Source organism: Crotalus tigris, unplaced genomic scaffold (assembly GCF_016545835.1).
Source record: "Crotalus tigris isolate CLP2741 ecotype Arizona unplaced genomic scaffold, ASM1654583v1 scf7180000017872.366306, whole genome shotgun sequence".
Taxonomy (NCBI): domain Eukaryota; kingdom Metazoa; phylum Chordata; class Lepidosauria; order Squamata; family Viperidae; genus Crotalus; species Crotalus tigris.
In genome coordinates, this window is record NW_024096691.1 from 118370 (window position 1) to 146008 (window position 27639).

The following is a 27639-nucleotide window of genomic DNA, read 5'->3' on the forward strand; positions in this document are numbered from 1 at the left end:
CATTTTACATGCGTCCATGTGCACATGGGGCCACGAGCATGCACGTACTACAAATGGGGCAGGGCTAGTGCCTGTGTGATACTAGCCCTGCCCCATTCTTGTGTAGTGCAGTGCCTTGTATCTGTATTATGTGGTGGTGCAGCAGCAGTTTTTGCACCTTGCAACATGGTGGTCCATTTTTGCGGCCTCAGTTTTTGCATGCCAGAGGCAGCACTCAGAGGTGTCTCCCCGCCTCCCCCCCCAGGCATCACAATGTTGATGCGGCCCTGGCACTTTGCAATAAATAAGTGGGTGTTGGGTTGCAGTTTGGGTACTCAGTCTCTAAAAGGTTCCCCATCACTGATATAGAAATATTTTGGCATTGCCTCCTTTAAGACTGTTTTCAATTTTATAATCTGACCTAGTCATGTGATTTCCTGGTGGTCTCCAATCCTGATCCTGCTTTGGTTTTTTAAAATTAGCCAAAGTCAGCTAGCACTGATACCTCTTACAATAAAATGTCATTTTTCTGTTATGTAATTTATTGCATACAATCAAACCTTATATTCCTACAAACTATGCCTAGCTGGTTTTGTGTAATGGTAATAGATGTCGTGTGATTATATCAAGGAGCATCTCAAACGAAAGATTTTGTTTGGGCTTTTTAATACAGTGCATTTATAAAGACACTGTGAATTTAGGAAAGTCCTGCTACAATTAAAAGTAAACAATTTGCAATGTAGTCCATGGTTATCCCCGTTGCAAACAAATGGAGGAACTGAAAAATAATAGTTGATGATTGTTATCTTGGCAGCCCTCCAGACTGGGACTCAAAATTATTCTTGCGGAATATCGTTGCCAGTACTGTCTTTATCTTCCACTTTGATCATCCATCAGGTTCGTACTACCATCCGGGCTGGATCTCCGCACCATCGTTCTCACGGCAGGCTCGATACGGTAGAAGCACGCTTGGGAGGACGGATTTTATAACCGAGTTCCCTCCGAGCTTACATTTCGACAAAAAGCCGCCGCTGACCGCTCCGGCCCAAAATGGAAAGGCAGCCTTTAAAACCACCCGCTATTTCCTGTTACGGTTATTTCGCCGTTCTGACAGCCTTTACGCCTGAATGCCAGACGCAACGCTAGTAATAAACTGCCTCCCTCAAGCTAGCCTCGTCGGGGACAGTCGTCGCTTTTCCACTTCCGTTTGGGTTTGGCTAGAGAAAAGCAGTATTCCAATATCTGAAGGGCTGCCACAAAGAGGAGGGGGGTCAGTTTATTTTCCAAAGCACAGAAGGCAGGACAAGAAACAATGGGTGGAAACTGATCAAGGAGAGAAGCAACCTGGAATTAAGGAGAAACTTCCTAACAGCGAGAACAATTAACCAGTGGAACAGCTTGCCGTCAGACATTGTGGATGCTTTATCCCTGGAGGTTTTTAAAAAGAGACTGGACAGGCACTTGTTTGGAATGGTATCTCCTGCTTGAGCAGGGGGCTGGACTAGAAGACCTTCAGGATCCCTTCCAGCTCGATTCTGATTTCAGCGCTTTGACATTCCCGCCCTCATTGGACTCAGAACGAAAACTCCTGCTCTCGGGCCTTCCTCAATTGTGGGCACAAGACGGGAGAAGCCCCGCCCCCGTCCTTCAGTTTCCCGCTCTATTCTTCCTGCCTTTGCTTTGAAACTGGCGCGGCTTAAGTTCGATGCTCTCCTGCCCGCCCCCCCCCACCCCGAGCGAGCGTTCTAACGGAGGGCTCGACGTGATACGTCACAAAGCTTTCTTTCACTTTCCTTTGGGGAGCTGGAGCGTGGTCTTTTTCGGGATCAAAAAGCTCCGCTAGGAGATTTGGAGGCTGGGCGAGGGGAAAGGAGTGTAAATGTGGGCGGTGGGAGATCTGGACTTCGCAGGGAAAGCGCTGTAGGGCTGCGTCCCACAATAACAGGGCGACCTACTGTTATCTAGGCTAACTATTGGGAAAAGGAGGAATACGGAATAGCTCAAGAGAAGGAGAATAGCAGTGGCTTAGGTCGTAGGGTATAACAAAACGAAAGAGGTATTACGATAGGCACACGATATAGGAGGGACTGAATTGGATTTTGTATAATACTGACTCGCTGGATTAATTCTCTCCTGCTGAAGCACATTTATTGAGAAACTCAATTTTGAAATGATTTGCCACAGATGGTTTGGCATTATTTAAACATCTGTTATTTAAGAAATCCTGTTGTTAACGCTTAGTGGCTATGGAGTCGTCCAGGTCATGGTTGTCCCAAAGGTGTTTGTTCAAAAGGCAACTAGACTTTGCTTTTCCTTGAAGATGTTTCGCTTTTCATCCATGGTCAGAACTGAAGAAGCCTCTTGGATGAGACATGAAACATCTTCAAAGGAAAAACAAAGAAAGTCCAGTTGACTTTTGAAAAAGTGCCTTTGGATTGTTAACCCTTGTTAAAGATTATTGGATATTCCTATACGTTTGTTAAAAAACTGAAAAGCTAAAGATACTTTTGAGCACCTACAAAATGCATTCATTGGGTAAATTAAGGTTTCTTTACCTTGAATAGGAGGTTGAGTTAAAAGACCTGCAAGGTCCTTTCTAACCCTATTATTTTATGTTCTAAATCAGAGAATGTGACTGATGTTATTGTTGGACTGCAGTTGGAATCTTCAAAAACATGTTCTACAATTGCTCATATTTGATGTAATGGTCATAGGACTGCCAATTTGCTTTTTAGTAATAATGATTGCTTGCAGGCTTGTATAGGAACATACCTGAGATGATGGATATTGTATGTGTGGGTGAGGAATATGGGTAGACAAAAGAACTTGAATATCACTTTGGAAAGACTAAGCTATGCAGGACATAAAACAGTGGACAATATAAGCATCACAATTTGTAGACAGGCATCCTAGTTTCAACTTGATGGTACTCTTTATTTTTTATGAATCACTTGGAACAGGAGGGAATAGAAGATAACAGGTGTTGGGGGTTGTTTAAAATTAGACCATAGATTCAATGTAGCTTATGTTCAGATTGTTGCCTATTTTGGTTTTAACTAAATAGTAAACTGTTAAAAGACAAGCAAGGTGTGAAGATAGCAACTCTGTACTTCTTCACATTAACTGCATTTTTGTGCAGCAGCTGTTATGATTCCAGAATAAAATGTAGCTGTTTTAAGGCCTTGCAAACCAATGCTGCCTTGGCATATTTTAGAGAATTTCTTTATTTTCAGAAGACTGCACAGCCACACTTTTTCCACTTTAAATGAGCATAAAAATACTTAACTGCATCTTTCTAAATTGTAAGACAATATGATAATGAATGTGTTTGTGTGTTTTTAATAAAATCTATTTCCTAAATAATTTTTTATATCTACTTTTAGGCAAAAAGACTTAAGAAAAACGAGGAACTGAAATTTGCACTAAAATGAGTTCATAATCTCTGTATTTTTTCACTTTGTACAGATATTCTATACATAATAAAGTTAAATAATTTTTCTGTAAATAAGCTGTGTCAGGTAAGTGCCTTGATATACTAACACAATAACCTTATTTTGTATCTTGAGTATGTGTGTACAAAATATTTAGAAGTATATTGATCCATAGATTTTAGGGAAAAAATATCAGAAAGAAGATTTCTTAAGAGTTTTCTCTCAGAATTATATTCTCTACTTTTATCAGAAACTAATTTATAGTTTTAAGGTATCTAAAGTTAGCAAATTGAAGTAGAGGATATTTTAGTTAGATCCTATGTATGCTTCAAGAACATCTGTCTCGTATTAGAAATATCTGTAGGAGATGACAAGGCTGAGCCTGAGGGAGGGGGTCAAAGTTATGAGTCCCTGCACACCCACAAAAGATCTAAATCCAGCCCATCTTAATGCTTTCTTATTCCCGCTCATTTCCCTTGACTGTTAGTAGATTAGATTTTTGTATAGAGCTTAAGCTTATACTTATTTGAACTGCCTGAATCTCCTGATTTCACCAGTGTGTGATAATATTAGTAGACACAAGGCATGAGTAAAAAAAAAAATCCATTTATACCTAGTATTTCTCTAATAGACAAATGTTCACTGATGAATACAATTACTTTTATAGTCTTATAAAATTATTTATGAAATTATGCTTCTAGGAATTGTCATATGTAACATCTTTTAGATAACTTATGAAAGTTGTAAATAAATAGTCAAGTCATTTTTGGCAGGGGGCAGTACAAGTAATTTTCAGGTTATAAAGACAATTGGGACTGGAATTGCCTTGGTAAGCAATGCAGTGGTAAAATGACTTTTCCTGTGACTGTGCTGCTCAGGGATGGCATTAAGAGAACACTGTGTGGGTCATTAAACACGGACCTTACATGACTGTGACTTCCAACTTCCTGCTCGCTTCCCCATTTACTTTCCTACTGGAAAGTCAGCAGGAAACTTTGGAAATTGCACTAGCATGATAGCAGCTTGCTGCAACGTTGCAATTGCAAGCCAGGTGCCCAGCACCTGGATCTCAGACCCTGTAATGGCCGGAATTCTGCAGACCAATCGTAAGTGCCCCTTGTTAAGCACTGTCGCAAGTTTGAACTGTTGCTGATGCAGTTGTAATGCACACAACAACACTTGTATGTGCATGCTGCATTGTGTGTGTAGGTGCATTCTGATTATTGAACAGGTGTGCTGAATCTTTGCTACTTGGGAGATTAATAATACTTTTTTTTCTCTACAATTCTCTGTTCCCAGTCATGCCTACATTAAAAAAATTTCGTGCTATGATGCATATGAACAAACGGGGATTAAGAAGAACATGTACTTTGGATGAGATCAAGACAGATGTCTCGTTTTTATATCCCCCTCCAAATGGGGGTTGGGGCTGGGTTGTAGTCTTAGCTGCTGCTACTCACTGCTTGTTTGTCAGTGGATTTCATAGCGCTTTTGGTGTTTACATGCTGCCCCTTCTTGACACTTTTAAGTCAAGTAACTCGCAGATAGGTAGGTCATTGTTACATTAAGATTCCTTTGATATATTGTACTGCAGTTTTGTTTATAATTATATCTTGCTTAACAAGATAAGCAAGCAACCATTTGTTAAGCAAATGGTTTAAACCACAGGTCCCCAACCTGTGGCTGTAGCCCGCTACCGGGCCATGGCCTTTTGGCCACCAGGCCACATGCCAATGCTGGCCAGTGCATGTGTGTGTGCGCACGCACTCACTTCCCATTCATGCTAGCACCTCCGCAAGCGCAGCCCTGAGCTTTATTTGGGCACAAGCAGCTCTGTTTGTGTCATGCAGGCACTAGCAGTCCCGTTTGTATCATGCAGGAGCGTTGCATGGGTGCTAGTGTGTGTGCTCGCGGCCTGTTTGTGCATGCGCATGCATGCATAAAGGTGCCTACCCCTCCCTTTCCCTCCAGGCTGCCAACCCAAAAAGATTGGGGACCTCTGGTTTAATCTATATGGCAATGCTCTTGAAAACTACAAGAATTAGAGTCATTTACATCAGTGAAACATACAAGTAATTTCATAGTACTATTTTTTTATATGTTTAATTAAACATATTTGTCTCTTTAAGCTTGGATTGGATCTGTCAGCTACGCTTTCATTATGATTTTTGGCCCTGTTTCTGGAAAACTTCTTGTGAAGTATGGAGCTATAAAAGTGGCGATAATTGGAAATCTAGTGACCATAGGTGGTCTGGTGTGGTCATCCTATAGTGAAAAATTATCAATGCTGTTTTTCACTCATGGAATCATTGTTGGTGTGGGATCAAGTCTGGCCTACACTCCAGGTAACACTTTACATTAAAATAAAATTTTGTCACACATTTCTTCTCTTTTTGAAAACATATTTTTGCTTTTCTTTTGTGACAGAAAAACAATGTAGACAGCACTTTTTCATGAAAAATAACTGCATTCTTTGTTTTGAAAGGCGTAATTCACAAACAGTACATATATACAACAACGTATCATACACTTTAATTTCCTAAAATAATTTACAAAGGGTTTGAAATTGTAAAAACTAAAAAAAATACTGTTTAAAAAGACTAAAAAAAAATACAAGCGAATAAGATTTTGCGTCTTGTATTTTTTTAGTTGATTGGGCTTTAATTAAAAGCTTGCAACCTAAACACAGCTTCACATTTTTTGCAAATCATTATATAAATAATTTCACTTTAATAAATGAACACTACAGCAAAAATAGAATATTTGATTTTAAAACAGTTTTATAAATGTGCTAAATGTTTTATAAATTTGCTAAATGTGATATTTTCTCAGAGAGCTATATAACATCCATTAGGAGGAAAGTGAATATAAAGGAAATATATATTTTAAAAACTGTATCCTATGCAGTATGGAAAGTTAATAAAAGTTCTATTTGTTATTTACAGTGGAAAAACAGTTTGCTAGGGCTAGAAAATCATTTCTACCTGGAGGTACTATTTATATTCCACGAAGAACTGATTATATATTATCTGTATCATTAGAGAGATGGATTCAGATCGATGCAAATGGAAGTCATCCATAGGATATACATTTTAGCAATTATGGAGTCTAGGAAAGAAAACCCATTAAAATTATTTTCCTAACTTATACTGGCCACAGTTGTTCCATTATCACCTCCAAAAGTACACAGCTTCTGAAAACAGGTCTCTCAGCTTGCAAAAAGTTGTTAGTGTATAATTTTCAATGGGAGTGAAGGAATGACCCATGTAATAAGTGTAATACAGTGTATTATTTTTTTTTAAATTAAGTGTAAATGAAATCAAATTTAGTTTAAAAAATAAAAAGGCAAAGGTTTCCCCTTGCCCAGTTGTGTTTGACACTTGGAGGCAGTGCTCATCTCCGTTTCTGAACTAAGGGAGCCATCATTGTCTGAAGACACTTCTGTGATCATGTGGCCAGCATGACTATATGCCAAGCTGCCACAGTACCCCCTTCAAATTTAGTTGAACCTAACCCAAACTATTATTTTAGGGCATATCCAGTGGTGGGATTCAGCCAGTTCGCACTAGTTTGGCAGAACCGGTAGCTAATTTTTTGTTGCCCAGGCCTAGAACGGACTCCCAGAAGCGGCACCCACACAGAGAACCAGTTGTTCACATATTTGAATCCCACCACTGGGCATATTTCTAGCATCCAGCCTGTCAGTCAGAGCTAATTTGGCTCTTAGTCCAATGAACTCTGAGCAGCCATAATCTAAACTAGGTTTTGAGAATTTCTACGACTCCAGAATGCCCTCTTCATCATATTGTTTGAGAAGGGGCAAAATGCCTGAATTCAAGGCATAATGTTAAGCAATATGTTTATTTTTTAAAGTTGGACAAATGTAATAGGTCTGCTAAGTCTGATTAAGTTTAACATGCCTGTTTTAGCCCTTTCAATTTATCAGTATTTGCCTTCCTGCTATGCTGCTTAAGTTACCTTGCAGTTTGATCGAGAAATTCTCCAGATTTCTGGAATGGATTCTAAATGGACTTGAAAGGCTAGGAAATGGCCCACTAAACCTTGCATACTTATAAAACCTCATCCTGCCCATCACAAAGGAAGGAAATCCCAGTTATTTCATTCATCAGATTTAAAATTAGTTTGGCTTGCAAATGACCCCAGCATACGTGCAACTGGGAGCATGCCTCATAAAACCAATTTTTTTAATTGGGACCAATGAAAAGTAATGGCTGTATGCATAAGCTTTCTCCTTTCCCAGATATCTTTCTCATGTTCAATAAAAACCTGAGAAGTGACTGGACTTCAATATAAAACAACTCCTTTAAATTACTGTATTTCTTGATAGGCCTGATAATGGTTAGCCTTTACTTTACTACAAGGCGCTCATTTGCCACTGGATTGGTGATGGCTGGAGGGGCTGCAGGAACTTTCGTACAGAATAGACTTCAGTATTATTTAATTCAGAAACTTGGATGGAGACATAGTTTGCGTGTATATAGTGGAATTCTATCCATATGTATTTTTGCTGGATTTGCATACAAGCCTCTTCAAAAACGTATGTAACTGCTTTAGGCATTTTTAATTAAATATCTCCTTTTCCATGTTGGAGGGGGAGGGAATCCATATTTGGTAAAAGAATAATACAAAATAGCACAAAGAGTTCCTTGCAGACTTTTGAATTCCCCTAAATCGGGTCCCCAACGCCCGGTCCGTGGATCAGTTCTGGGCTGCGGCATGCCAGCAACCAGGCCACACAAACAAGCAAAGCTCCATCCTCAGGATGCAGGCAGTATTCGAAACCACACCCCCTCCGGTCTGCGGAAAAACCTCTCTCCACGGAACCGGTCCCTGGTGCCCAAAAGGTTGGGGACCTCTGCTCTAAACAGTGACTCATACGAAACAGACCCTCCCCGATAAATAAGTAACAAAATAGGAATAAAAAGTAAGTAAATCCAGCGTTTAGGACAACTGTTGCAACCATGTTTACAATCTGATCTCAATCTGGGATGTGGATTATAGATTGAATGCTCCAATGGACAGTGTCATATAACAAATGGAAATTATGTAAGAGGTACATGATTCAACACAGCCACTTGTTTGCTTTTGAATAGAAGGGAAAAAAATTGGCAGATGCCATTTATCCCTCAAGAACAAGAAATTGTGCATTGCTTAAATTAAAAAGTGACCCTATTTTATCTCAGCACCCTTTCATAGACAGCTTTCCAAAGACCCTTTTTCATGTTTTTTTAAATTGGGACAAGTCTTTAATAAGATAATATATAACCATTGACTATAAATGGGAATTATATATTACAAACATCCCAGGACTATTTTGAAAAGATAGCTATATATCTAGTTTCCCTCATATAATATTTAATTCAATTTTTCTCTATCTGGATGTGGGTAAGATGTAGCTGCCAATAATGTGGTATAAGGCAGAAAGTGTTTATCTTGAAGTCATAAATTCATTGGGCATGTGAGTAGATAAGAACTTGATATGCCTTAAGGGTGCAGTAGAAATAGGTTTCACAATCGTATTTTATTAAATTCAGATTCTGGTCAATGATTGTAGTAACATTTGTCTGCCAGGGATTATTTCAGGATATTCCGTTGCTAAGTTGTGTCTGACCCTTGGCGATCCCATGGATCACAGCATGCTGTCCTTTTCTATCTTCCAGAGTCTGCCCAAACCCATGCCCACTGCATCAATGACACTAATGACATCCTCTGCTGTCCCCTTCTCCTTTTGCCTTCAGGCTTTGACAACATCAGAGTGTTTTCTAATGAGCCCTCTCTTCTCATTTGGTAGCCAAAGTATTTGAGATTCACCTTCAATATCTGTCCATCCAAAGGACAGTCAGGGTTGATTTCCTTTAGGATTAAGTTACGTGAAGAGGCTGAATATAAACATAAGCTCAGATTCATATGGCCTTGCAATAGCTAGAATTAAGAAAGTCAGCATGTTTGACCCTTATTTTTTTTTTAAAAAAAATGTTTCTCAGATCTCAGAAGTATTTCACTATAGATTTTTTGATAACTTCTACTCTTCCTAAATTACCTTTATCACTACTCTCATTTATCATTCTGCCTCCAGTCTAAGTTGGGTTTTTGAGCTGATAAGAATTCAGGAGACAACTAGTTCAGCTACTGTCAATAAAGAGACCTGTCATTTGACTGTGTGCTCATTCTATTTTATTTAATAAATTTATAGGGCAGCATTTGGGAACAGAAAAGCTGTCAAGGATTAATTAGGAAAGACCCTATCAGTATGCTTTGTAATAGAAGATAAATTCATGCTGTTGGGAAATACTGTAGTTTAATTTCTGAAGTTTATGTTTCCTATACCTTTCATTTCAGTAAAAGATGTTAAGATTTTGGATAAACACATGCTTGGAAAAAAGACTGCTCTCAGTTTAATACCTCTGAGCCTAGGACTGCACTAAAGCAACCTGATTAATTTCTTAAATCACCCATGCTGTTTGCTTCTAGGAATGCAAATTACAAATGCAAAGCAACTAAGCAGTTGCTTCAAATATCTAGAACAAATTTCCTTAACTGAGGGAAAACTGAGTTAAATTGCAGCTCCCATTATCCTGTCAACCCTATAAAGTAGACTAGACTAAGAAATCAATGCCATATACTGTAGGTCTAAAACTTCTTTTATTGGAATAGCTATAGTGGAAAAAAATCTTGCAACTCCCAATGGGCTTTCTTCTGCCCTCATTTTATCTTTCTATGAACCAGGGAGGAGTGCATCTGAGATGTTTACTCAAATTAGTTTCTTGGAATGGACTTAAGCCATACTTGTTTGATTGTTGCCTTGGTAGTGACTTATCCTCCTGTTTTTCAAGGCCATTCCTTATATCTCTTACACATTCCCACCTAGCATGCTGGCTGCATTTTGGAAGTTGTAGGCACCAGGATAGGAAAAGGCTGGTGTGCTGCCTATTCGTGATAAAAATAAACTTTTTGTGTCACACGGAACTCGTTCTCCCTAATGGCTGTACCTGCTCCAGCCTTGTTCAGCAAGTAATGTTAGCATACTGTAGGTTCTGATGGTACATAAAATCATTCTTTTCAATCATCCTGAAAATAATTGGTTAAACATCACACAAATCTGTCCTGTGCTCATTTGTTATATGCTTTTTTGTTATGTGGGTTGAACATAACTTGTTGCATTTATTGCTTTCTGGTGAAATTCATCAGTATTCTAGGGCATTGTGTAAACAGCAGCAATAATTTCTCTTGTTTTTGCTTTGTATTTTAAAGATAGAACTCATCCAAGTGTAGTTGAAAAATTTAAAACATCGCCACTAAGAGGTTTTATAGTTGATTTAGGTTTATGGAAAGATCGTATTTTCGAGGTATGGGTCAGTTCTCTTGGACTAGCGAAATTTGGGTTCTTCATACCTTTTGTGCATATGGTAAGTGATCGTTACTGTTTTTGGGCTTTTCTGTTATAGCTTACAATGCTTAGTTTTGTAGCATATGTAAAACCTGTATATTCTAAATATTTTAAGACATGTGGCTAGCATTTAATCTTTTCCAGTCTTTTAATCCTTATCTCAATTTTGGAGAAGGTCCACATCAATTTGGGCCAAGTTGATTTACTTTTAGTAGGTGTAAGATTGCCCTTTATGCATAATAGGTAAGTGGTCACTGTGAACAAGAGTAACTTTGTTTCAGTAACATCAGATACTCCAACTGTAGTCTTGTCTGCAGTAACTTCAAAACTTGAATAATACTTTGCGGATTATTTTTGAGGGATATTTTTGTAAGAAAACATGGTGTCATTGCCTCAGGACCTAAATTTGGTGTTCTCTTCATGTATTGGATCAAATCCCATAGTCCCCTCTCACTTTAATTTTTGGCAATATATTATGGAGGCACCAAATTTGAGAAGACTAATGTATCCAATGAAGGCAGAAGTGTCAAAAAGGGAGTATGAAATGTTTGGATTCTCAGTCAGTCACATCTATTTTTTGCTGACTATTTGCATAAACCTTTAAACAAGTGTCACTCAATTTGAGGCTATACTTAATTACTAGGTTAGCTTAATCATGACTAGTGTTCACCAAACAGAACACTTTCAAAAAGGGCAACTTGACATGTTAAAAATAGCTGTTGCTTTTCTTACAGATGAAACTTGCAGGTGATTTGGGTATTCCTTTGGAAAAAGCATCCTACATTATGGTAGGACTTGGAGTAAGCAGCATGATTAGTTGTCTTCTGTTTGGAAAAATTTGTGATATTGAAAATATCGACCGACTTTATATTAATCAGGCATCCATATTATCTGTTGGTAAGTTTCATAGTAAGCTTCTGAATGTGTTTTGCCTGAAATTTTTTTTAAAAAGTTAATAAAGCTTTACGGTTCTAGAACTAGAAGCATCTAGATATCAGTTATGTCAGCACAACTGCAAGTTAACACTATGTCTTAATGTTAACTGTTGTCAAGTCTTCTTGGGGCCATTCTTGAGATTGCTTGAATTCCAGTTCCCCATAGTCACTGGTGAACATAGTGACTAGGAATTAGGGAAATGGAATCTGACTCATGAGGTGGGTTCTAGACTGAGAGAACCTGACTTCCTTATGGTACTCCAGCAAGAGGCACTGGGCACTTGGAACCAATGCATAGAATTTTTTGGTAAACAGAACTAAAATATTGGAAATAAACAGTGGCAAAGCCTGATGATTGTTATTCTATCTCAGTTTACCTTAGAGGGTAAATAAATATGTTTTGTTCATGTTGAAACATACTTCCTTCATCTTTTATTTTTCAGGTGTGGTCTACTTTATTATTCCTCACTGCACATCTTTTGGTACTCTTGTAGCCATTTGCTCCCTTTTGGGATTTTTTGATGCAGGAAACTATGTTCTCCTACCTGTCCTTACATTTGATTTGATGGGAGCAGAGAGAATGCCTGTTGCATGGGGATTTATGATGGCTGTCAATGCAATTAGCTGTTTTGGTCCACCCTTTGCAGGTAAACCAGTTAGTGTGGTTGTATGATTTGTCTGTAAAGATACAATTGAACATTGTTAGCCTAGAGCACGGGTTGGCAACCCGTGGCTCCGGAGCCACGTGTGGCTCTTTGAGCCTTCTCCTGTGGTTCCCAGCCTCCTCCACCATTTGCAGAGAGACAGAGACAGAGAGAGGCACTTGCGCTTCCCTTCTCTCTCTCTCTCTCTCTCTCTCTCTCTCTCTCTCTCTCTCTCTCTCTCTCTCTCTCTCTCTCTCTCTAAAAGAGAGTGGCCTCACGCTGTTCTCCGACAAGCTGACAAGCTTATTGGGTGTGGCTCCTGCCTTTGCTGTGTCTCAGCAGGAAGCAGGAAGTAGCAGCTCTCTCTCTCTCTCTCTCTCTCTCTCTCTGTGTGTGTGTGTGTGTGTCTGTCTCTCTGTGTCTCTGTCTCTATCTCTGTCTCTCTCTCTCTCTCTCTTTCTCTCTCTCTCTCACACACACACACACACACACACACACACACACACACTGAATGGGAGAAGAGGCCTGGCAGACCAAGGGCAGGAGAGAGCCAGCCCAATAAGAATGTGTGTCAGTTTGTTGGAGCGTGAAGCCAGCTTGCCAAGTGAGCAGAAGTTCGGAGAGAGGGAGGGGGGAAGGAGGGAGGGGGAGAGAGAGAGAGAGAGAGAGAGAGAGAGAGAGAACTCATGCACAGCAACCTCTATTTCTTTTTAATTAAACTCTTCAATCAAGCTCCTCTACTCCTGTGTGCGCGCGTGCGCAGGTTTTACAGCTCCCAGTGTTTTCTTTTCTCTGGGAAATGGATCCAAGTGGCTCTTGAGTGTTTAAGGTTGCCGACCCTGGTCTAGAGAAAACTAAATTGCTAATGTGCCCAAGATCTGACTCTTCCTATGGCTTGCTTGCTTGCAGCACCCAAGCAGGGAGAATGATATTAGCCACAGTAAGATAGCATCACAGGATTTCCCCAGTCTGCTAGACTCCCAGGTCTGATGGCACAGGGAGGTCCTGAGGGACTTGCAGAGTATTGAAAGGGGTGGACCTAGCCTCACTTCTGGGGGTAGAAGATCTCATAATGGGAGTACCACAGGCAAAGACAGCCTGCTTTCTGGGACCCAAGTTTAAGTCCCTAATAGTTGGGACATGCAGCATCTTTCTCTGACAGATTTGGTGGGCAAGCAGATATAATCAGGAAGAAGCAGTCCCTCAGATCTCTCCTCCCCAACTACCACCACTTGGAATCAACCCTGGAGAAAGGAAGTGCACTTGACCAGCACTGTACCATCCACCCCCAATCAATGTCAATCTGGAAGGACACCATGGTCAATGGTATCAAAAACTACAGAGAGGTCAAGTAGGGCAAGGATGGGATACATGACCCCCATCTCACACTTGCCTGGTTTCTTGAGGAGGGAGTGAGGCAAATTGACTATCGCCAGTGTCTACTCACATGTTCCCTTGAACCAGTTTAATCAGGAAGGAAGGACATGGACCTAAAGAGCAGATGGCTGAGCTTGTAGTTCCAAAGACCCTGTTCACTTCCTCAGGTAAAAAAGGTTCAAATCTGATCCAATAACAGGGCAGCAGTCCTTCCTAGGTGTTTCCATCGGTCTTGCAACAAGACCAGTGTCCACCTGAGAATGTATCTGAGCAACTTTGTGTGACAGATGGCTGAGCATATTCCTTCTTGTGCTCCTGCAAGAGGTTATCCGAGCCCTTAGCCACTCAGGAGCTCATACCACGAGGGCTCATGCCACCCAGAAGAGGATGGCAGGGCAGTTATCTGCATATATAATAAGAATAGAGAATTAATTATGCTTTGCCACACTTAACAACAACACCACTAGTTAGGTCTTAATGGCATGTCTAGCCCATGTTTGAATTCATTGAGTATCAGCAAAGCGTTAGATGTCTCTTCTCTTGCTTCATCTCTCTCAACTCCTCTATAGAGTGCCAGGATCCCTGAAAGGGAAGAGGTCACATGGGTGCAATCTGATCCAAAGCCTCAGCCATCCCCTTATTCCAAGTGGTGACCAGAAGTTTGCAGCACAATAGCAGGAACAACTCCCACTCCCTTTGGAACCTATCTAGGTGCATTAGTCACCGGGGACGTTCCTCTTTCTGCGTATGCCTGTACAGGTAGTCCTTGTTTAATGACCATTCATTTAGCAACCATTTGAATGTATGACAGCACTGAACAAGTGGTAGTTACAGTGGGCCTTTGTACCTACAACCATTGCAGTGTCCTGCAGTCACGTAATAACAATTTGTGTTGTTGGCGCCTCACAAAGTCAGTGGGGAAGCCAGCAGGAAGTCAGAAGCTGTGATTATATGAGGTTCTCACTTAACAAACTGCACCATTCTCATTTAATAATGGCAACTGGGGACTGCCAGAACTGCTGCAGCTAAGCAATATGATCCCCATTTTTATTTATTTATTTTTTTACATAAAACCACATTGCTAAATGATGGAGTTTCCAAACCCAATTAGCATAGTTAAACAAGGACCACTTGTATAGTTTTTGGGATCAGGAAGGTAGATGCTGTGATTACTTAAATCTTTTTGATACTGAAATGTAGGGCATCATTTGAAAGAAAATTCTGTTTTGGGAAAGGAAGCACAAAAGTAAACAACATACTTTTGTTTCAGGTGCAATGTATGACATATATGGCAGTTACACCACTGGCTTTGTAGTAACAGGGATCTGCAATATTGCAGCAGCTGGTATACTTGCTTTAATACCCTGGTTGCAAAGAGAAGCAGTCCAGTCAACAAAAAACTACATTAATGCTTCTGTCTGTGTAATAACCAATACTATAGTGCCTTGGCAATCTCCAAGTCCTTCATTAGGGGTAAGGAATATTTGATGATATTTCTTTCTCTAAACAAGAACATTCAGCCTTTTCTTCCTCTTCCTCTCCCTCCCTTCCTCCTCCTCCTCCTCCTCCTCCTCCTCCTCCTCCTCCTCCTCCTCCTCCTCCTCCTCCTCCTCCTCCTCCTCCTCCTCCTCCTCCTCTCCTTTGTGAATTCTATACCAACCTGAATCTTTGTTAGGCATTTTATCACAAGGACCCTTTCATATTATTAGCATTTCTGTTGAAAGGTGATAGAGAAATTAATATAAAATCTTCATCATGGTCTTTCTGATTTGCTGAAATAGGATGTGCCAGCTACATGGAGACTCATTTAAACGTCTTAGAGTTTAGAGATGTTGGCACAAATCCCTGCCCTTTGTGTGGTTCCAGGTAATTTTTTAAAACTGCACCACAAGCAGCATGTTTGACTAATTTCTCCAGAGACTTTCCCCCTCAATTCTGTTATTTTCTTTTTTGTCATTTTATTCATTTTTACTTGTTCCTAGACAAATACAAAGTATAAGAAGTACAGTTTCATTGCCATTTGGCTTTAAGAACCTTGAAGGCCCTTTTACTAAATGCTTCTGGTAGGGAGTAACTCACTCTGAAATAGCTTATGCCATTTTTGTCTGGGAAAAGGCTAAGTTACACAGTCTGCCCCCCCCCCCAAATCAGATGTTCATAAAGGAAGCCTGATACAATTACTGTTTCTGTCAGAAATGTGTTGAAAATGGTAGTAAAAGCTACCATAGCATCTGAACATCTAGATTGAGGCTTCATTGCCCATCTGCCTCAAATACTGTACACTTAGTTCTTGTTTAGTGACCACAGTTGGGACCAGTAACTCAGTTATTAAGCAAAGTAGTTGCTAAATGAAGAATCATATGACTGTTAACTGTATAAGATTTTACTTCAGCCTTCCTGCTTACAGTATCAGAAGGATACAACTCCATTTAGGTGGTTGGAAAGGTCTCCAAGTTTAATTCATGAGGAAGCTGGGTAAAAAGTGGAATCTTATAGCTCTTCCCCCCCCCCCCCGAATGCTCACCCTTATACTGGGACAATTAGCAAGGAGGAAATTAATATTTGTATTTACAAACCTTGGAGAGGAAGTGATTACAAGAGAGTAAGGCTTGGGTTTTGGTTTGGGATTACAGTTCTTACAAGCTGGTTTAGGATGTTGGGAATTAAAATAATCTTTATATATATTTTAAAATTGTCCCAAAGCAGGGATTGAGGGATATGTGGAAGGATGGCTTATAGCCGATGAATCTGAAGATTATTTAAATTAGAGTTTTCAAAAGGAATTTGAACAGTGATCATGACAAATAGATGATAGACTTTTAAAATCAGATGTATACTATCTTTATCTCAGATACACAGTGCGAATTCAGATTACAAAGAGGAAATGTGTTTGGTATAAATTTCCTCATCTATTTTTTTTCTCAAAATCTACTTCGACGTTTGTTTTGTTTTTTTGTTTTGGTGGGGAAAAGGGGTGATTACTCCATGTCCAGAGAACGGAAGTACGCTATTGAATTTCTGTCCTTAATACTGTCTTTCATAATACATTTACTTGTTTTCTTACAGAGTATTAGTTCCTCGTTCACAAAATCAATGGCATCTCCTAAACAAAGTACATCAGGCCATTCAAAAGGATTCAGCATGAAGTCTTTTAAGAGTATACTAAAGTCAGAGGCAGCATCATATAAGAATGTGACTCCACAAGTGACCTCAGAACAAAGGCCTTCTGTGGAATATATCAGGGTTCTCCAGGAGCATGAGGAGAATACAGCCGACGGGAAGCAAGATTCAGGCAAATCAGAGTTAGCATCTCTTCGAAGTCAAACTTCAGTCTCCATGATCCAGGCAGAACCCATTCCTTGTAGAAAAGAAGATGGAGTGGTCTTCTTGAATGAGTATGAGGGAGATGAAGAAGAAGCTGGGATTACAACCGAAGTAAGGCCTGCACAAGAGCTAACAGTGCCAGAACAATTTGTGAGAAGGGAAAGGTCAGACTCTAAACAGTTAGAGCGCTTTCCTCACAGAAAAGAAGATGGGGTGGCCTTCTTAGATGAGTATGAGGAAGAGGAAGAAGAAGCTGAGATTACAACCGAAGTAAGGCCTGCACAAGAGCTAACAGTGCCAGAACAATTTGTGAGAAGGGAAAGGTCAGACTCTAAACAGATGGAGCGCTTTCCTCACAGAAAAGAAGATGGGGTGGCCTTCTTAGATGAGTATGAGGAAGAGGAAGAAGAAGCTGAGATTACAACTGGAGTAAGGCCTGCGCAAGGACTAACAGTGCCAGAACTATTTGTGAGAAGGGAAAGGTCAGACTCTAAACAGTTGGAGCACATTTTTCACAGAAAAGAAGATGGAGTTGCTTTTTTAGATGACTTTATTAGTGGTGAGGAAGAGCACTTGAAATATATGCCTTCTGCCTCTCACAGAAAAGAAGATGGGACGGTGTTCTTGGAGGATATTGATGACCCTAATGTGTATCAAGAGCAGCTTAAAAGCACAGCTGCACCGAGTCCAATGGAAGATGTAACCAAATCAGAAATGGCATCTGAAGAAAATGAAACTTCCACATCATTGAAAGATTCTGAACACACTTCCCCACAGAAAGAGCAATGATGTGATATTTGCTAAAGATGAAGTTACAATTTACAGTCATAGTAGGACATAATAAGAATTCATTAGTAATATTAATGGCATTTGATCTAGCACATCTTTATGACTTACTTGTAGTAATTTCCTTGTGTTATTCTGTCTACTTTTGTCATGCTTATTTACATAGCTTTTTCTTTTTCATTATTTTATAACTTAGATGTACCAACAATTTGAAAAGAACTGGGTTCCCAGCAGATATTAAAACCATTTGGTCATTTTGCTGCTTTTGGAAAATAAATGAGCCTTTAAAGTTTAAGTTATTTATACTTTGTAGCTAAATTGAGTTGAGACTACCATCCTATGCAAGAAGATAAAAACATGGAGCCCTAATCTTTATCCTCATTTTCTGCTACTGCACAGCAGGACTCTGTATTCTAGGTGAAAAATTTTGTTCATCCTAGGGTGCACATTCAGCTAACTGCTCTTAATGCTGGGAGATTAGATAATCCAGTACTTTACTGTTTCTTTCATCTTGTTTCAGAGTCTTTAGTGTCACTAAAATGTCACTAAAGACATTTTATTGTTTGTTTTCATGATCAATATAGTGAAAGTGCAATGTAAAAAGATGGAATAGTAATGCACGAGTACAGTTTAGAATACTGTATATTTTTCTAATCTGGTCTATAATGTTAGGCACTTGGAAATATACATATAGTCAGGTTAATGTATATTGGGATGATATTTGGCCTCTGTACATCTCTACATTAAATTTGAAATGAAACACTCAAGATGTGAGCAAAGTGAAGACTTTCAGCTTTAATTCTAGGGGTTTGACAAAGGTGTGACATTAATCATTGAGCCATTTTAATACTATTGTATTCAAAATCTTTGAGAACCAGTTTGACATGGTGGTTAAGGTGTCAGACTAGAAACTGGGAGAGTGTGAGCTCTAGTCTCACCTTAAGCACAAAGCCAGCTGGGTGACCTTGGACTAGTCACTTTCTCTCAGTTCTAGGAAGGAGGCAAGCGCAAAACCACTTATGAAAATCCTTGCCAAGAAAACTACAGGGACTTGTCCAGGCAGTCTCTTTAGTATCGGACATGACTTAAGAGAAGGAGGGGAAAAATCAAAACTATTCATTTTGATGAGGTACACGTGTGATTTGCAAACTCAATCACTGGAGGTTTTCAAGAAGAGACTGGACAGCAGTGGTGGAATTCAAATGTGTGAACAACCGGTTCTCTGTGTGGATGCCGCTTCCAGAAATCCATTTTTGGCCTGGACAACAAAGAATTAGCTACCAATTCTACCGAACTGGCTGAATCCAATCATTGCTGGACAGCCATTTGTCTGGAATGGTACAGATTCTCCTGCCATGTGCAGAAGATCTCCAAGATCCTTCCCAATTCTCTCCTGTGTTCTCTGTTCTAATGTTATTTAAGACATTACAATATGTCATACAAATATCTTCACTTTTAAACGCAATTCTAACAAACATTGCTTTGGGACCCCATATGTAGAGATGGGTGGAAGATGGGCTTTTAGGAATGCAATCTCGAAGTAAAAGTTACTCTGTTAGATTACACGAACTGGGGAGATGGGAATGAGATGAATATGGAAAAAAGGACTGAGCAGGTTGGAAACAGAATGAACATGGTGAGTATCTACTTGGAAATACAGCAGTTTATTTCAAATATGAGCTTTAAGTATTTGTCTGGTAGAAAAATGAAACTAAAATCCTGAATGGTTTGATTATAATGAATGACAGAAATAGTGAAGGTGTACCAGTCTGAGGTAATGATTGGGGTGCTGGCTAGCAGCCAAGACATTGAGTTGTAGTCCTGCTGTAGGCATGAAAGCTAGCTGGGTGTCTTTGCCCCAGTCACTCTCAGAAAAACTGACCTCACAGAGTTGTGGTTGTAGGGAAAAAGAGGAGGAAGGAGTATTAGGCATATCCACCGACTAAATTTCTTATAAAATAATAAAGATGGGATAAAAACAAATAGCAAGAGATTTTGAATGTGGGATAAACTCTTTTAGCAGAGTCAAAAAATGAGTCTTGGGAGAAGAGATACAGAAGCAAAAAACAAGGTGAAAGCAGAATGACTGCAGAAAGGGAAAGCAAGAATTTTATTTCTGAAAGTATTGATTACGTCGGAGATAACAAGGCCGAGCCCAAGAGAGGGGACAAATGTGTCATCGGTCATGAGTCTCTGTGCACCCACAAGAGATCTAAGTCCAGCCCACCTTGAGTTCCTTTCTATTCTTAACTCCCACAAATTTCCCCTGACCATTAGCAGCTCAGATTCTTATAGAGAGCTCAGTCTTGCAATAAATCTTTGTACTCATCTGAACTGCCTGCATTTCCTGATTTCCCCATCGCTTGACAGATTAGTTCCTAACAAATACATGGAAAGTAGATGTAGAAGCTGCCTGGAAGATAATAAAAGGCAAATGAATTGTGCTAAAAAAAAAGCCACCGAAGTGCATGAAGTTCTGCTAATAAGAATGAATGAATATAATAATAATAATAATAATAATAATAATAATAATAATAATAATAATAATAATAATAATAATAATAATAAAAGTTGGAAGGGACCTTGGAGGTCATCGAGTCCAGGAAAGGCAGGAAACTCTATACCATTTCGGACAGATGGCTGTCCAGTCTCTTCTTAAAAACTTCCATTGTTGGAGCATTCACTGCTTCTGGAGGCAGGTTGTTCCACTGCTTAATTGTTCTAAATGTCAGGGAGTTTCTCCTTAGTTCTGGGTTGCTTCTCTCCTTGATTAGTTTCCACCCGTTGCTTCTTGTCCTGCCCTCAGGTGCTTTGGAGAATAGCTTGACTCCCTCTTCTTTGTGGCAGCCCCTGAGATATTGGAACACTGCTATCATGTCCTCCCTCGTCCTTCTCTTCATTAAACTAGACATAGCCAATTCCAGCAGCTGTTCCTTATATGCTTTAGCCTCCGGTCCCCTAATCATCTTTGTTGCTCTTCTCTGTACTCTTTCTAGAGTCTCAACATCTTTTTTACATTGTGGTGACCAAAACTGGATGCAATATTCCAAGTGTGGCCTTACCAAGGCATTGTAAAGCGGTATTAATACTTCACATGATCTTGATTCTATCCCTCTGTTAATGCAGCCCAGCACTGAGTTGGCTTTTTTGGCAGCTACAGTACACTGCTGGGTCATATTTAAGTGATTGTCCACTAGGATTCCGAGATCCCTCTCACAGTTACTACTCTTGAACAAGGTACCCCCTATACTATACCTGTGCATTTGTTTTTCTTGCCTAAATGTAGAACCTTTTTTCACCATTGAATTTCATTTTGTTAGATAGCGCCCAGTGTTCAAGTCTGTCCAGATCCTTCTGTATCTTAAGCCTATCTTCTGGAGTGTTGGCTATTCCTGCCAGCTTGGTGTCATCCGCAAATTTGATGAGTTCCCCATCTATCCCCTCGTCCAGATCGTTGATGAAGGACATTTGGTGGAATTATGAAATGGAAGAAGCCATGGATGAGGGGAAAACAATGAAAGAGAATATTGCAGAGAGAGAGAGAGAGAGAGAGAGAGAGAGAGAGAGAGAGAGAGAGAGAGAGAGAGAGAGAGAGAGAGAGAGAAAGAGAGAGAGAGAGCGCAACTAACATGCAGGAAGAAAATTAATTGAAAGAATGAGTAAAAGGAAGCAAGAAATAGTAACAAAAGAGGAAGAGAAAAAGCAGAGCAATTTTGATTGAAATAAAATTATTTTGGGATAAAAAAAGCTAAACGGTGATGCTGCAGCAGAATAAATGGAATCAGTAAAGGATGAAAAAATTGAGGATGAAGCTGAGATGTTGGAATACTGGATTGGGTAGTCAAGGAAACAAATGCAACTGTATATCACAGAGTACAATTGAAATGAATGAAAAAATTGAGGAGGAAGCTGAGATGTTGGAATATTGGATTGGGTAGTCAAGGAAACAAATGCAACTGTATATCACAGAGTACAATTGAAATGAATAACGTGGGGGGGGGAGGATGAAAAGTCATAAATGCTGTGTAAATGTTGAAAAATGTTAAGGCTGCAGATGTAGACAGTGTAGTTGGGGAAATGTTAATTATGGATGTGGTTTGCTTATAGAGTGAGTGCAACTTTTTAACACATAGACATAGAGCATGCCTGACGATTGGAAGAATGTTTTTATCCTATTAAATAAGGGATTCAAGAAGTATTGGGGGCAGCAGTTCTGAATGAAAGGGAATAAGAGGTGACAATGAGTAACATTTGGGAAGTGCACTTGGCTTTATGTTAGGCAGAGATTATATAGGCTAGGTTTTTTTTAACCTTTTACTGGTAATTGAAAAAGTTGATTCATCTTTCTTAATTTAGCAAAAACATAAATACTAATGGGTTTGAATTATGGGTCATTTTTGACAGTTACAAACTTGAATTGTTAGTTGTCAAATACTGTAATAGTAAAGACATGCACAAGAATAAATGGAATATACCTTGAAGCCTATATTATCCCTGGATTTAGTACATACCGTATTTATGGATATATGCACCAATGTTTTTGATAATGTTGTAATTGTGAACATTGATGTGCATCTTGTATGTCCAGATGATGCCAGTTTGTTGCCTGAGCAGTGAAACCATCTGCAGTGAATGATAGCTTATATAATACAACAGGATGGAGCTGAGTACCAGGTATCAAAAGGTCAAGGTAGTTTCAGTTCACAGGATTAGAAGCAGGAGACAATGAAATAAGCAAAGAAAACGCTAGAATTCCACAGCCTTCCTATGTACGTATAAATCTTTCAACGCAATAGGTCAGGGGCCTTCAAACTTGGCCCTTTTATGACTTGTGGACTTCAACTCCCAGAATTCCTCACCCAGGTACGCTGGCTGAGGAATTCTGGGAGTTGAAGTTCACAAGTCATAAAAGGGCCAAGTTTGAAGACTCCTGCAATAGGTTGAAATTATTCACCGGCAAACAGGTTACCCTTCTAATTCCCGGGAAAGCCAGCTGATGCCCCACGTTTCGGCTGAACCCAAAGCCACGTAGGACCATGGACACGCTAGATAGGTTACAGGGGGCGAGGATCAGGGCTTGAAGGTGTGACTGCCGCTGATCCGGTGCCCCACCAACGGTAGATGAAGTCTCCGGTCGTCCGAAACGGGCGCAATTTCAAGGACCGAGACCCTGGCCCCAGCCGCCGAGCAAACTGCAGCACTCGCAACAGTCTTCGAAAAAGGCGCAATGAGTTGGATCGCCCCGTTGCTGGTGCACAACTTCTCATTCCTCTCCTCCTCCTCCTCCTCCGGCCCGCTCTTGCACGCCGCCGCTTCAGCCTTTCCTGTTTACGGTTGCTGTAGCTACAGAAGAGCCTCTCGGCGTCTTAAACTTCCTTCTTTTTAGCCGTTTCGCTCAAGCTCAGAGTAATTTGGTTCCCTCGCATACAAATCCTAAAGAAGCCACGGGGAAGGACGGTAAAAAGCGTGTTGCACGGGTGTGTATGATATTTGCAGGGTTTTTTTTCCTTCTCTGCCACGTTTCTCCAACCCCCCCCCCTCCACACCACAGACACACTTTTGAAGAGCTCGTTAATACATCCCCTTTTTACTCTAGTCGATCCAGAGGATGAGCGCAGAAGAATGACTACGAACAGGATGAGCGCAGTGGCTGGAGATAACAGGGTCACCTAGTTTTTCTCACTCTGATCCAAAGCTGATGGTTCCTGTTAATCGGGTGTATTCATATTCCAAATGATAAATCTTGTTCAAACTAAATGCTAAAACGAAACAATTATCTTGCGGCTTTTTGGATTGATGGCTCACACTTTCAGAGACTACGAGAAAGTTGGCTTTTGAATTTGGAAACCACCCATCTGTTTCAGCTGAACTCCTAAATTGTAGTGCATGCTTAGACCAGGGCTGCAAATAAAGCTGTCTTTGATTGGCAGGTAGAGAAGAACTTGTGGGGTACTGCAGTGGTTTATAATCTATGAACACTTTGCCCCCTAACAACAACTGTTTGCTCAGTGTGTAGACCCACAGTTTCCAGAGAAGTTTGCTTGCTTTGTAGAAATGCATTTCCAGATAGCAGCCTGAGGGAATGACCCTCATGTCTGCATATTTCAGAGAAGTCTTCTATGGCTCTGAGATGCTTATGAATAATACTGTGGAAAAAATGTTATTTTAATCCTCATACAAACAGCTTATTTATTGAAAGTAATAACATAACTCCTTTGGGGTGGTTTTCTTTTTCATCAGTTGATTTCTGTTTCATTATTTGATGCTTTGCTTTATTGTGCTGTCATCATTAGTTTTCATGTTTTATTGATTATATATCATAATTTCTTTCTTTGATTATTGAAGGCCACTCAGAATTGTTGAGAGTCTTCAAAAGTGCTTCAAAAAGTGACGACTTCAGAATAATTCCCTTGATCTTGGCGAGATGGGTGGCATAAAAATCTCAAGTCTACTGATTATCTATTCCTAACAAATGTTTTGAGAAATGTGAAATGCAAACTGATAGATTGGAGAATAAAAAATGTCCATTTCCCTGCATTTCAAAAGACTCCTTGGGGAAAGTATTACCTCCTGGAACAAGTGACCCAGAAAGAGCAACTATCATGAGGAAATAGCACTGGTGGCCTTTTTATTAAACAGTTTATACTCAATAATTCTGACAATAGTTGTGTGCTGGGAGGAGAAGTTGCTATACCTGAGGATCTAGGTCATGCTTCACTCTTTCTGGCTATCGAGCCTTTCAGAAATTTGGTCAGCTGCATTTTCCCTCAACTTTCTATGCCACCAACTGCAGCTGGACTTCTTCCTGTTGTGAAACTTGGGAAATTCCAATTCTGCTGCTGCAGTTTCCCTCTTGAGAACTCAAGAAGCCATATATCTCAAGGAACAGGTAAAATTCTTCTCTGTCTAAAGTAAGTTACATTTATTATCACTCAGTTACTGGAGCAAGATGGGAATGGTATAACAGTGTAGACCAGGGGTGTGAAACTCAATTTCACTGAGGGCCGCATCAGCATTGTGGTTGCCCTGGGGTGGATGTGTGTGGCCAGAGTGGGTGCAGCCTACTGGGTGGGTGTAGATGGAGTGGGTGTGGCCTACTGGGTGGGCGTGGCCAGTTCTACATCGTTCACGTTAAGGGTGCCTATGGGGGCTTGGACAGGAGTGGGACAGATCTGAGGGTCTCTGACAGAAGGGGGTGGGACTGGGGCAAGTGCCAAGGCCAGGTCCACTGGGGCAAGTGCCAAGATGGCCACCACAAAATTGTACATTGGCTCCTGGCTGGCCTGGGCCAGGGCCAAGGCAGTGGGGGCCGTTCCCTCATTGTTTCCAGGATGGCTTCGCGGGCCACATGAAACTACTTCGCTGGCCGCATCTGGCCCCCGGGCCTTGTGTTTGACATGTCTGGTGTAGACCTAAACAAGAAGGTATTTCTGTATTTTTAATTATTTATTTGCTTTTGGGTTTTTGGTCTATGTGTAAACTTTCATTTTCTTGAAAAATGTTATTAATTACAGATACTCAAGCAAAATGTTGAGTGGGTACGTGCACATTTTTCTGTAGTTTTTTTTTAAAAAACTATATATTTTCCTGCCTGGAAGAGAAGGGTTGTCAAAAAAGTTAATGAACTTTTTTATGCCCCAACAATGCCCCTGTTTTCTTAGGTTTTTAGGACAGCTGAGGAGGGAAGTCTCAGGGTTCCAGGGGAAAAAAGTAGATGTTCAAGGATTTGTGGACAGTTCCTGCTAGAAAATCGCGCCCTTGTGAAGCAGCATTTTAATTTTGAATTCAAAGATGCCTTTTTTTCCATATGCAGAAAATTTCTATTAGCTGAGAACAACAGCAGACTACTAAAGAGGAGATTTCTAGTCCTAACACCACAATCCTGAAGCCTTTCATTTCAAAATTTATTTTTATTGCTTTTAAAAAAACGCAAAAAGAAAAAGATAAAACACAAAGATAATTATAATGCAAATGCATACAAAACCTATGCATAAAAAAGCACTTCAAAAATAAAGATACAACAAAAAAATAAAATGTAGATCATTTTGGCAATTAAGAGTGGCAATTCTATATGCACATTTATGTAATATAAATATTATTCAAGTACAGGCTCCCAAAACTGAGAAAGACATGCAGTGTCTTTCACTTCTGTTGAAGGAAAAGTCTTCATCATGGTTCAGTCCAAGCTGGGAATAAACAACATGGCGACTTTAGAAAGAAGGTTGCAGTTTATTGAAGAGGAGAGCCAGACAGGAAGATGGCTCTGGAAGAAAATAGAGCACGTGTAGGGAGTGGGTTTTTATATCCTCTTGCACTTTTGTTTGGAGTAGTTTCCTGTTACTATTTGAGGCTTTGTATTTCCTGTGTCATGTACTTTTGGCCTGAGTCTGAGTGTGCCCCTTTGGTATCTGTGGGTTACTCCCATTATGTCCTGCCTTAGAGTTTGGGTGGGGTATGTAAATTTTAGGTGTCTTTATCTTCCTAAGCTTCTAGCTGGGGGCCTCCAACCTTCCTGGATTATTTACATGTGCATTTCTACAGAGCTGGTTTCTGCTTGGGGGAGGAAGACCTGGGGCTATTAAGAAAAAAATGGGCATGTTTTTCTGCCTTTTTTAGATCCTTTGAGAAAATATAATATTCTGCCCTTTTAATATTTCCTTCTCTGGGAGGGCTGACTTCCCACACTTCTTTAGAAGAATATAAGTGAGTCCCCAGAAACAGAATAAACAGATACAAGGATTGAGTGTATCTCAGAATATTTCTGGCACACTCAGCTACCAGGGTCCCTCTGTGGCTTGTAGCCAAAGTTGATAAAAAGTTGTAGTAAGGGTGTTGAACAACATATCCTATCAAGCAATCTGCTGATTTATAGTATATACTTGAGTAGGGCCTGCATTAATGCTAAATAAAACCTCAAGATTGGAGCCAATCATGTAGTTAAATCCAGTTTTCCCCATGTATAACTTCTGTAAATTGGAAAGATCCCAAATGCATTCAGAATATTACCACAGCTATTTCTGGTTATTTTATTTTTAGTGTGAATATTTTATATACATATAGAAACCAACATGGACTCATTACCTCAGAGCTATGAGACCAACAAAGAAAATGCTTCTAGATATATTCTTGAAGAACAGAAAAATGGTGAAATCAGAGGTAAGCAAGTAATATTTTATACGAGGGCAATTCGGAAATAAACCTCCGTTTGGTTATCAATGACAGACACTTGCAGATACAGAATTTTATATACACATTAGAAAACTACAACATTACATTACTTTTTGACACAATCACCATTCAAATTGAGGCACTTGTGATAATGTCTTACAAGATTTGAAATTCCTTAGCAGTAGTCGCTCTGCGCCAGTAAAGCAAATAATGGGTTCCATTTTGTGGAAATCTTTATGCAATAGCAAAATCTGTGAATTGTTTTGGATGATTGTGAGCGCTCTCTTAAATGGTACATGGTTTTTGCCTAAGGCAGGGGTCTCCAAACTTGGCCCTTTATGACTTGTGGACTTTAACTCCCAGAATTTCTCAGCCAGCCATGTTGGTTGAGGAATTCTGGGAGTTGAAGTCCACAAGTCATAAAAGGGCCAAGTTTGAAGACCCCTGGCCTAAGGCATTTAACCAGAGCAGAGGAAGCACAGAACCCAAGTTGGACAATTGCTCTTTTGAGCATCATTCACATGTCAAAGAGGGAGAGGGAGTCTCCCTGGATGTCAACCTTGTCATTCATCTGTAACTGTTCCCAT

The 27639-nt window shown here is 40.0% G+C and overlaps 2 protein-coding genes across 13 annotated transcripts in view; both read left to right on the forward strand.

The window, feature by feature from the left end:
- Positions 1-1713: 1713 nt before the first annotated feature.
- LOC120308145 (monocarboxylate transporter 1-like) lies at positions 1714-18183 on the forward strand. 5 transcript variants are annotated; one of them, XM_039343781.1, is made up of 10 exons: positions 1714-2905; positions 3445-3497; positions 4710-4958; positions 5540-5755; positions 7759-7968; positions 10683-10837; positions 11553-11715; positions 12197-12400; positions 15045-15247; positions 16841-18183. In XM_039343781.1, exons 3-10 carry the CDS (start codon positions 4712-4714, stop codon positions 17885-17887), a joined length of 2445 nt encoding a protein of 814 aa, XP_039199715.1. In that variant the 5' UTR covers positions 1714-2905; positions 3445-3497; positions 4710-4711; the 3' UTR covers positions 17888-18183. The 5 variants fall into 5 exon arrangements, with proteins under 5 accessions (XP_039199715.1, XP_039199714.1, XP_039199716.1 ...); XM_039343780.1 differs by having other exon boundaries at positions 1714-2035; positions 3363-3497; XM_039343782.1 differs by having other exon boundaries at positions 1714-2035.
- Positions 18184-22813: 4630 nt separating this feature from the next.
- Positions 22814-27639, forward strand: part of LOC120308143 (centromere protein J-like) — a 38016-nt gene continuing 33190 nt past the window's right edge. For 3 of the 8 annotated variants that reach the window (XM_039343770.1, XM_039343771.1, XM_039343772.1), the window contains exons 1-3: positions 22814-23361; positions 24230-24773; positions 26945-27040. In XM_039343770.1, the coding sequence (XP_039199704.1) occupies positions 24662-24773; positions 26945-27040 (208 nt within the window). In that variant the 5' untranslated portion in view covers positions 22814-23361; positions 24230-24661. Of the gene's footprint in view, positions 23362-24229; positions 24796-26920; positions 27041-27639 lie in introns of those variants that run through there. The other 5 variants (XM_039343774.1, XM_039343773.1, XM_039343775.1 and 2 more) reach the window with 5 other exon arrangements.